Genomic DNA, 10,563 nt, shown 5'->3' with positions numbered 1-10,563 from the left:
CTCTCAGACAGTGGAGAGGCGTAATTGCCTCAAGCGTAACTACAGTGGCGCACTGAAAGGGATCATTGTGTGCAGGAGAGTTCATCTGAGTGAACTGCTTTGTTTGTGCCGCAAAAACTAATTAAGGTATTTGGTCAGCCATGGGGCAGGCAGACAGAAAGCAAGAGATACAACAGAAGTGAGGAAGAAGGAGGAAGAGGAGGAGGGGGACTAGAGAAAGGAAATGGACAGCGAGTGGAGGGCAAGAAAAAGAGAGAGAGAGAAAGAGAGAGAGAGAGAGAGAGAGAGAGAGAGAGACGCTGGAAAGACAGAGGATGTTTGGGCGCACACGAGCCCCAGTGTTTGTTTGTGTCAGGCGGCCAGATTGAAGTGGAGTGTTAATATTTGTGCTGGGCTGGAGTTTGCTCCTGTCGGAAGCGTGCTTGGTGTGCCGTGGGCATCACTCCCCCGGAGCTCCGCTTACATTAGTGGGGGCAGTGGAAAAATGAAATAACCGACATGTTTACTTTATTCAACCCCACTTTGACATGATAGGACACATAGTAATCATCTCATTACAGCACACAGCACACAAAGGCTTCTGCTACACATTTCACAGCTCTGGGGAAAAGCTGATGGAGTGAAGCAGTGTAGAGCTGTACAATAGAGTAGAATAGAATTATGTTCCTTTCACATACTCATCCATGCCAGTGGATTTCTGAATCCAGGTTGTGCTTATGAAAATTAAAAAAACAAGTTATAGAAAGAACTGACCGGTCACACTAACCCTTATTCCCAGTAACCCATTCACTGCCTCTAGAATAAACAAATGAGTTACCCTGTAGCACTACCTCTACATATGTGTTTGTTACTCTTAGGAATGGAGCAAATCATTAGTCCTTATTTAGTAATTTGGCTCTATGCGTTGTAGCTTGCTACTGCTATGCTGCTTACAATATTCTGTTGTTTTGATATAACAAGGTGTTCCTGTGCGTCTGCTTCTGTCGTTTGCTCTGAGCGACAGGCTACTGAATTAACAGTATTACTGATAGAGTAAGGACAATTGTGGATGGCTAATATCCATGACAGTGGATGCCCTGCCCACCAACTACCACCATTTCTGTTCATACTTTTGCCATGCTCCACCGTGCTCATCAAAAATTAGTCACAGATTCGTCAAAAATAAATATTACTGGAAAATTTATTGGCAAAAATTAGTCATTGTTGTCACTGTATGTACAGTCTTGTAGACAAGGCACTTTCTACTTCAGCAAAACACACAGGCTAGTTAACAGGTTAGGGTGGGATGCTTGTACAATTAACTCTCAAAGCAGATTGAAAAGACAGAATCAAAACTGGACACCACCACCACTTTGCAATTCATATTTTAAACAATCAATAAATAGTCAAATAAAAGAAAACAATTAACTTATTTTCCTAGCTGGCCAACTACAGACCTTCATTAATGCTTCTGAAATGTAAGATTAACCTCTCATAATTTAAGACATAAGTTATATATCTTTTAAAAGTTACAGGAAATTAAATTAAACAGAAAATAAGAGAACAAAATAAAACATTTGTAAAGAACAACAACTGCACATTATCAGCAACTGTTCAGTCACTGAGATGAGCATGATCAACTCTGCTACTCTGTTAACAGCTTGGTCCTTCATAATGAAATTATGCTGTATATATTACACAAAAACATACAATTGCAAATCTGTATTTTCACAAAAGACTGTTTCAGTGAAAAATGCCAAAAAAAGTTGTTGAGTGATATGTTTGACACTCAATATTCCCAAATTTACCATTGTTTAATGTCTTCATAAGAGGCTCTCCCAGTGATTTAGTGGCACATGCTGGTGTGCTTGTGTGTGTGTACGTGTGTTTGTGTATGTCTGTGTGCGTCTGTGTGTGTGTGTATAAGTGTGTGGCGTTTCCTTAATGTCCAGCAACTTTGCCGATGCTAAAGTCTCTTGGCTTTTCGCAAGTTGCTGGCTTACATCTCTCCAATTTCTTGTTTCTGGCTCACAGTACCAGAGAGAGAAAAATTTAAATCTATTTCTGAACACATAAATGTCTTTCCTGTTCTCTCCCCTCCTTCACAGAAAAAAACCCACACCTCTGCCCTCCCGCCTTAGCACCATTAGAACAGCAGACCTGACTGCAAGTCACGTCGAGTCAGATCTCCAGCAGTCCGCTGCTCGTCTCAACGCTGTTGCCCGTGCTGTTCTTCTCCTCTCCGTTAGTGGTGGGGTCTGGGACCGTTCCCCCCGGCCCAGCAGCAGTGGAGGTGGTGCTGTTGGGGTCAGTGGTTTCCTCTGCCCTGGGGTCTGCCTCCCCTCCCTCTCCGCCCTTGCCCTGCAGACTGGCCTCGGCGTGGGTCTTCTGGTGCTTGCTGAGGTGGTCGCTGCGCGTGAAGCGCTTGTTGCACAGCAGACAGGTGAACTTCTTCTCGCGCGTGTGCGTGCGCACGTGCCTCTCCAGCTCGTCCGAGCGGGTGAAGCGTTTGCCGCAAAAGAGCCAGTTGCAAACAAAGGGGCGCTCGCCCGTGTGCCAGCGCAAGTGGGCCTTCAGGTGCGAGGCTTTGCCGTACACCTTGCCGCAACCCGGAATGTGGCAGCTGTGCACGGGCTTCTTGCGCAGGGAGGCGGCCGAGGCCCCCAGGCGCTCCAGCTCCTGGCAGTTGGGGCAGTCGCAAGTTGACCTGCCCGTGGTGGTGCCCCCGTAGCCTCCGGTGCCCCGGGTGGGCTTCAGACCCATGGGGCTCTCCATGGGCACGGGCTTGGGCTTGTACATGTCCTGTTGTAGCATGTGCTGGGAGGACTGCAGCAGGTGCGAGGAGGAGCTCAGTCCCACTGAGGGGTACGGGGCCGGGTTCAGGGAGGTGAAGTCGGAGCTGTAGCTGGGCAGCTGGGGGCTCAAGGAGGTCTGTGGGTTCACGGGCTGCAGAGAGGCCTGAAGGCCATCGGGCTGGGCCTGCGCTGGGCTCAGCCAGTTGGAGTTGGGGTGCACATCCCACCAGGACGACGTGGCATTGGAGGGCGCTGTCGTGATCCCGGGGTGGATGCCCGCTTTGTACCATGAGCCGTACGGGTGGGTCATGTCCAGAGAGGTGTAGACGCTGGTCAGGCAATCTGCAGTGGCGTGGGCTTTACTCACCAGCAGCGAGGGGTCCTGCGATCCAGCGGACGTCTGAAAGGAGTGGGAGAAGGGGCTGTATTCTGAGCTGTACCCCCCTGGTTGGGGCGGTGGGCTACCCGTGGGGGTCAGGAGACCCCCTCCGACGCCGAAGGAGGCAGCGTAGGAGTCTGGCAGACCGTCGCCGTTGCGGCCGTTCTTGGGTGCTTGGAGGTCCGTGGTCATGGTGTAGAGCTTCTTTCCTGGGGCTATGTTGCCTGCTTTCCCGGGCGTGGCGGAGTCTCTCACTGGGCTTGTGCTTCCGAACTTATTGCAGGTGGCAGTTAACATAGCCAGAGGACTGGAGCCATAGCGTGCTTCCTCCTGAGGAACAAGACAAGCTCACTTTAACCAACAGCAGCTTACACTACAACTACTACACGTGCATTAGTCAATTACAGATTCAGATTCAATCTTGCCTTTGAAAACACTGACAAGTACAGAACATTGTGGTTGTGAGTTCTTAGTTTTGACTGAGTGGTTTCTCTAACAGTTGACACTGATTAAGGCTACTTGTTTGTGTTTCCCTGCCTACACAGGCCTCTGTCTCTGATAAACAATGTGAAGCAGACCTGCGGTTGTTGGTTTGTTGTTGAGTTAGGCAGAAGGTTGAGACACTGAGGATAATGTTTGCCCATGTGGGGTTACATCATGTAAATAGCCATGAAAACAAAGGAGACCTTTTACCCTCTGGGCAAAAGCTGAAACAAAAGAGGCCAATTATGCCTTTCTGATAACTTAGTAGTTGGGTGTTACTGGTTTATGATTTATTTGCTGTAATATAAAGCCACTATCGTACAGGGACAATCATAAAGTACAACATGGCATTTGAGAATTTTTTTGTCCTTCACTCTTTCTCCACAGTTGTCAGGCTACATGCTGTTTCTTCAAAATGACATGCAAGACACAGATCCTGTTGAACATGTTTGGCTCTGTCAGTCACCATGGTGTCTTTAATGAACACTAACTTGTGTTCAACAAAGGAGTATTGTATTATGTTCAGCAAGAGTTTCACCAATGCTCACATTATTGCATCTACAACATTTTTTGTCATTATTGTTCTGTCAGTCATCAGGGGCATTGACCCCCACGGTACAACGAGCTGGCCTGTACTCTACTGTATTACAACATTGTTTACCCATTAATTGTAAAGTGTGTTTGTGTGTGTGTGATGGTATGGGTTTCACCTGCATGCAAGTAGGGCTAATATAACAAACACCACTGAGGTTTAATCACAAATAAAAACACCTTTTGATTATGAAGTGCTGCCACTGATTGATTTTCCATTTGATTGGAAGGTTACCCCATCATGGGAAAAAGTGGAATTTCTAAATTCTTAAAATTCTTCTACTTATCTAACAAAACCTTTTAGCAAATGGCGTGACTGAAGTCTTGGCTCATAAAGCATCAAAAGTGATCCAGAGAACGTCCTCTCCAATCACTTTACGCATGAGATAACGATTCCCTTTAATTCCTGCAAAAGTGTATAGTTTAATCTCACACTGACCTGTCTGACCAGAGACTACCTGTCAGGAAACGTGATTGAGGAGACTCCGGGACTTAACGCGGATCCTTCCCTTATTCCTGCTAAGCGCCTGCGGTTAACTTGGCGTATATCCTGTTGCTTTAGCTCCTGTTTCCAGGTTAATTGCGCTCCATTATAGCGCTAACCGGCTTTAACTTATCCTTAATGCCTGCGTTCGGAGGCTTTCCCGCAAGTGTTTTATTTCCTATGGTTCGTTTTTGATGATCTATGGAAATTTCATGCTGGAGCCTAATTGTGGGGTCGGCATTACGTAGTCTATGTCCATCACTGCATATCAGTTTTCATGCTGGATACATCGTATGGCCACTTAAAGCAGATATTAAAACCTACCTTCTGAACAACCCTATCTTTAATTGCTCATAACAGACGTGTGTCCATTATAGGCTGTAAGTGCCCTCCAAGTTTCGTAAAATGCGAAAGAGGACTGAATACATATCTGTTAGTTTGGCATGGTATTATCTAAATTCTTTGCGATGATTCAATCCTAGAGTCCAAACGCATAGTGGTTGCGGCTTTTTACATCACACTACACAGAGCTCAAATATCGCCTTACTCACCTTTCCCAAGTAATTCCCTCATGCAGCTTAAAGTGCTACACTACCGCTTTCTACGGACTTAGAGCAAAACACTCAAGCTGGTTATCGCATAACATTTTGTCACTGGAGAAGTGAATCAAACTTACATGAAACTCACTTCGGAAACTCTACCTCATTCAGCCGAACGGCGAAGTGTGACGCGCTCTGTGAGATTTGCCCAGATTTGCTTCTTATGAATGAGTTACATAAGTGCACCACAGTACCACTGAAGCAGTGCGTTACCTCTGATATGGACTCGCGTGGTCAAACAGCCGGATAAAATATGATGGTTTCCATACCTCCAGAATCGATGCTGCCATCCCTGAGAAACAAATCCCAAGAGTCTTGACTCTACGAGGAGGGGGTCTCGGCTCGCAGTCCCGGGACAGTGTGGAGTAACCTCGGCACGAGCGCAGAGTCTTCTACAGGGAGACAGAGGTCCCGCCTCCTAATTACAGGGTCCGGACCCTTTGAAGAACCGCCAAGAGGCAATAAAGGGGAAAAGAGGAGAAAATATACAGAAAGGGTAACACAGTGGGGACAGGGGCGAAATGGGGAGAAATCACTTCAACATTAAGATTGCCACGCTTTATGTTGTATTCAATGAATTATGGTTCGGCATTGACATAAAATGAAAGTTTGTGGGCTCATATGGATGAATAGCATTTGAACACTAGTCATTTACATGTTGTCACTGGTAAATGGCCTATTATTTTCTGGTGGCGAACATGCACCGGAGGTAGTTACTTGACCTTGGTGTACATTTCGTCTCATTACATTCTGCAGTGTGTCAATACTACTTATCTCCACAGGGCATCACAAGTCAACGTACTTCCCATTTCCACCTTGGCTGTGACTAAGGTATATGAGGCATGCATTTTCATTTTGTCTTTGCATAGGCTACATGTAGGCTATGGTTAATACTGTGACTGTATAGAGCCAAACTCATCAGTAAAATTATTTTCTGATGTTGCTGTTGTTTGCCCACCACTACTTGAAGAACAAGTAACAGCAATGATGACACCGAGTTTCATTCTTTCCGTTTCAAATTAGCCAGTGTCACAAAACCAGATGTAACAGCCAGATAATTTAGGTCTTATTGCTGGTACAGTTGCCCTGGATTGTTTTAACTGAGAGAGGAAGGGCGGGGGGGGGGGGGGGGGGATACATCCACATGTATAAATCAAGAAATTAAGATGGTCGAGTCTGTGGTTACTGTTTTAGATTTTATTGTTTGGTTTTCAAACCTCATTTTGTTTTCAATATTTTAAAACGCATTTACTGCTTTTGTAGGCATAAACTGAGGGTTAAATGATTCAGCGTCCCAGAGAAAGGATGCCGAAAAAACTGGCACCATGAAATAAAAATAAAGAAATCATTATCATGACAAATAAAATAAATTCCGACCGCAGGTTTTGAAAAGAATGGTTTAAAAATCACTGGTGGACTCTTCATTAGTTTTCCTCCTGTTAAATCCCACAAATTAAAGTAAACAGCAGTTTCGAATCAAGGAGAGTGCATTTGAGAATATTTACATTTCTGTGTTAAAAGCACTGAGCCGTCTTGAACTTTCCCACTTGGAATGTGCGGTTAATCGTGGGCTACAAATATGAGTGCATGCATGTATTCGATTAAAAAACTTCTTATAATTATTCAGAAATATCTTTGAAAAGTAGCATTTACATTTCAAAATAGGAGCAGCACATTATATTTCTGCTCATGTGTTTGTCTTTTGATAAGTCAGATAGGCAAAATACCAGATACCAGACCGCAAAAATAACAGTTTGAGACTGTATTTACAAAATACAGAAATAATCTTAAAGAAGCTACTTTATAAAATAATGGATGTAACAGAACATTTCGTGTGGTTTTAACATTATATTCGCTGGCAAATAATCTACCTTATAAATTGAAGCACATGAACTGGGCTGTTTTGAATGATACGGTTAACCTTCCTATATGAAAAACACATTGCCTTTAGGCTATTACTATAAATGCATCGAGGAACACTCAGAGAGAATATATTGTGACAGGAAATTGTCTAGTGTCACTGTTGGTGAATATACAGAGCCGCGTTTGTTCGTCACTTCCATAAAAGTCACATTCACAAATCACATTTTCGAGATTTTGTTTTTGTTTTTACAGTTCTAAAAAAAAAAATCTAGAATGTATACTAAAATAACGAAATACATGGTACATATTCAACCTTCAAATCTTTAATTGAAAAATTTGCTTTTTGGTGTCTCAACTCATAATATAACAACATCACAGTCTCCATGGCTTGTAGTCTAGATTGCAACACAAGGTGATGTGAAACAGAATGCTAACACAGCATGCTCCCAGTCCACGTGGAGCTGAATACACAGTGTAAAAGGAGAGAGATTGATTTAAAAAAATACTTTGTGGAAGGATAAGACAAAGAAAGAGGAAGAATGCAGAAAGGATTGAGAGTATGAGAAGGACAGAGAAAGTACATGTAAATACCCATGAAGTGCATGGAAGTGACGGTGAGAGAGCGAGGAGAGAGGTTTTGGGAACCTCGGTTTGCGGAGGAAGAAGCATGTTCATTACTAAGGTTTTGCCATTGAAACATCTGTATTTGGGTTTTAATGCTGAGAGAATGTCTCGGTACAATCCCTATCTAAGTCAAGATAAAGACGTCCACACCATCATTTGGTGCTGGGAAGGTAACCTAACTCCTCAGATAACAAATACAAATACAGTAAATACAAATAGTTCCTCTAAACAAGGACTTCTGAGCTAACACACAGTAAAGTACACAGGAGATGGTTGTTGTCAAAAATAGTTTTCCTTTGCCATGGCTAGTGACTCTCAAAGGCACGAGCCACATGCCATTTAGCAGTCAGTTCCTTGTCTTTGTTACATCAACATGGAGCTTGACTTTTTCCTCTCCTTTCTGGGTCGTACATATCCTGCATAGTTTATGGCAGGTCCAGTGTTAACCTTAAGACGTCAGAGTGGCTGACTTGAGAACATCCATCAAATAAATAAACAGCCAGCCTAAAGAGCCTTCCGGCAGCCCATCTCGGTTTTGTGTGTCTTTGTGGGCGTCTTCTCTTTTTCTTTTTTTTTTCAAAATGAGTGGAGAGAAGATTAAAATTGTTTTCAAAAATAAACATGTAATTTCATTCTTTATTTTTTTCCCCAATTACAAGGCAGAGTCAGCGCAGGCTTGTCGTTTGGCCCTCACATGAGCACACAGACTATATTTAGCAGTCTGCTCTCCGACTGACCCTACTCTTTTGCATTTCTTTATCCTCAGAGAAGGAACCAGGCCGACATCCTGGTCCGAATGAATCTGAATCCAAATGCTGAGCACCACGTGCGTGTTTTCTCTTTTTTGGGGGGAAGAAATTGGGACAATGACTGGATATTTGGGTTTGTCTTCATAGCAGGTTTTCTGGCCTTGCACCTGCTGCTGTTTTGAAATGTGTAATGTTTTCTTATCCACATTCCTGCATTATTTAGTTATGAAATCACAGTCAAACAGCCCAAGCACCATTGTCAACTGTCAACGGACTGATCCAGCTGTCTCTCACGCAAGCCAGATTAATTTACAAGATAAAGTACTCCAAAATGAAAAAAAAAACTATGTACACTGCTTCAAAACTGTCAAAACCATAGATTTGTGTTATTAACAGACATCCTTGACCATTTTAAATAATAATTTCTTTGTAATGGGTAACATTATGAACTGATTCACTATAATAAACTAATACATGATAGGGGAGTAGCCATTCAACGGCCCTTATCAGTTGTTTCCATGTTGCTTTGTTACAGGAATAGTTACACACACAATGTGACAAACTTCTGGCATTCGGCTGTCATCATTTGGCTTCTATGGCAGGCCAACAATTGGCTGCCTGCTTAGGGCATATACTTCAAATACTATTTGGTGAGACCTTGTGAGTCACATCTGGGTTCCTTTTACGAAGTGAAAAGATTTCCTTCTGCACTTTGATAATCAGTAATGGCATGGCCACAGACTTGATGTAAATTGGAAGGCAAGGTAAAGGAACCCTACCCATGTTCACTGTAAGGCTTAGCGAGGAGCCTCAATTCTGAGTTCCTGAGTTTATTAGTGTGTGTTTTTCTTTATTCAAATTTCTATGGCATTTGACCAATAACAGCTCTCTTCAAAGAGTTGGAAGGCAATCTGTAATTAGAGATTGTGTTAAGCCCTTAACAGTTCCTCGAAAATGCAGAGGAAAACGTTTAATGCTTTCCCTGATCTATTTTAAAACTTCGACTTTGGAGGCAGTGCTTTTGCTGGGTAGGGTAATTCCCCAATAAAAAACAAAGATTATTGGCTGTTAAGGTAGGGAGTGTGTGTGTGGTAACAGTGGTGGTAGTAGCGGGGTGTGTTTGTGTGTGTTTGCATGGGATCTGAAAACTGGTGAAATGGCATTTTATAACTAGGAAAGGAAATGGCACAACGCAGCAGACACATTCATTTTGTCAACTTGTGAGATAATCTGTAAACAATGTCATGGTATGTACTGCCAACAGAGTTGGATTGCACTGTCTCTGCAATCTGATGCTTATTCCCGAAGCCTGAGTTTCATTAACACGCATTAGCATACATTTGTCGTCCTTCACCATGTTGCCGTTTTGTAATCAAATATAATAGATGAGTTAGTTCATTTTCATTCAGGCATTTTCAGGCCTGAACTCCTTGTAAAAATGGGGCCTAGTCTGAAGTCATGGATTGATGGTTTCCATACATTGCCATGCCTTTCATCAATTAGACTGTATGAAGATTTGATATTTCTGCAAGCCTCAACATACTTATTTTTATTAACCATTTGGCACAACTCAGAAGTTGTCAGTGGTTTTATTTTTTATCCGAGGGGGTGGGCTATCTGCTTTCTGCATTGGTTGCATTGGTCCCGCAGCGTCATCAGGTTACGGCGGCAGCCAAGAACGGTATAATGGGAATCGATGGAATAGCTCTCAGTAATGCATTTCCCTTGAATTCCTCTTTCGGGGATGCAGGCCTCAGAAAATTAACAATGTTAATAATACTGCCTCGGAGGGGAAAAAGCAAAATGATTAGACGTGTGCAAGGCGATCTGGTGATGGAAATGTGGTAAGAGGGAATCAGGGTCAGGGAGCGACTCGCCTTGCAGTATGACTGTGTGTGTTATTTTTCCAGTCGGTGTGGTCACAGAAAACAGAGGCATGTCGACGGAAAATAGTGGAAAGAGAGGGAAAGTAAGAGAGAGAGAGAGAGAGAGAGAGAGAGAGAGAGAAGGATAGAAA

The 10,563-nt window shown here is 43.4% G+C and overlaps 1 protein-coding gene across 1 annotated transcript; it reads right to left on the bottom strand.

Annotated features, from left to right (window-relative positions):
* Nucleotides 1-1,560: 1,560 nt before the first annotated feature.
* On the bottom strand, nucleotides 1,561-5,600 carry sp7 (Sp7 transcription factor). Its single transcript, XM_012841148.2, has 2 exons — nucleotides 5,580-5,600; nucleotides 1,561-3,483 (listed from the first exon to the last, which is right to left on the bottom strand). The coding sequence occupies exons 1-2, from the start codon at nucleotides 5,598-5,600 to the stop codon at nucleotides 2,161-2,163; spliced, it is 1,344 nt and encodes a 447-aa protein (XP_012696602.1). The 3' UTR covers nucleotides 1,561-2,160.
* Nucleotides 5,601-10,563: the final 4,963 nt, after the last annotated feature.

Source organism: Clupea harengus, chromosome 5 (genome assembly GCF_900700415.2).
Source record: "Clupea harengus chromosome 5, Ch_v2.0.2, whole genome shotgun sequence".
Lineage (NCBI taxonomy): Eukaryota > Metazoa > Chordata > Actinopteri > Clupeiformes > Clupeidae > Clupea > Clupea harengus.
Note: the sequence above shows the minus strand (reverse complement) of the source record. Positions and strands in the feature narration are given on the sequence as shown.

Bases quoted from the DNA above. Each gene is read 5' to 3' on its own strand.
- sp7 (XM_012841148.2), bottom strand. From the start codon at position 5,600: ATGGCAGCATCGATTCTGGAG. The intron at 3,484-5,579 runs GTATGGAAACCA...CTTGTTCCTCAG, and splicing joins TGGCAGCATCGATTCTGGAG to GAGGAAGCACGCTATGGCTC.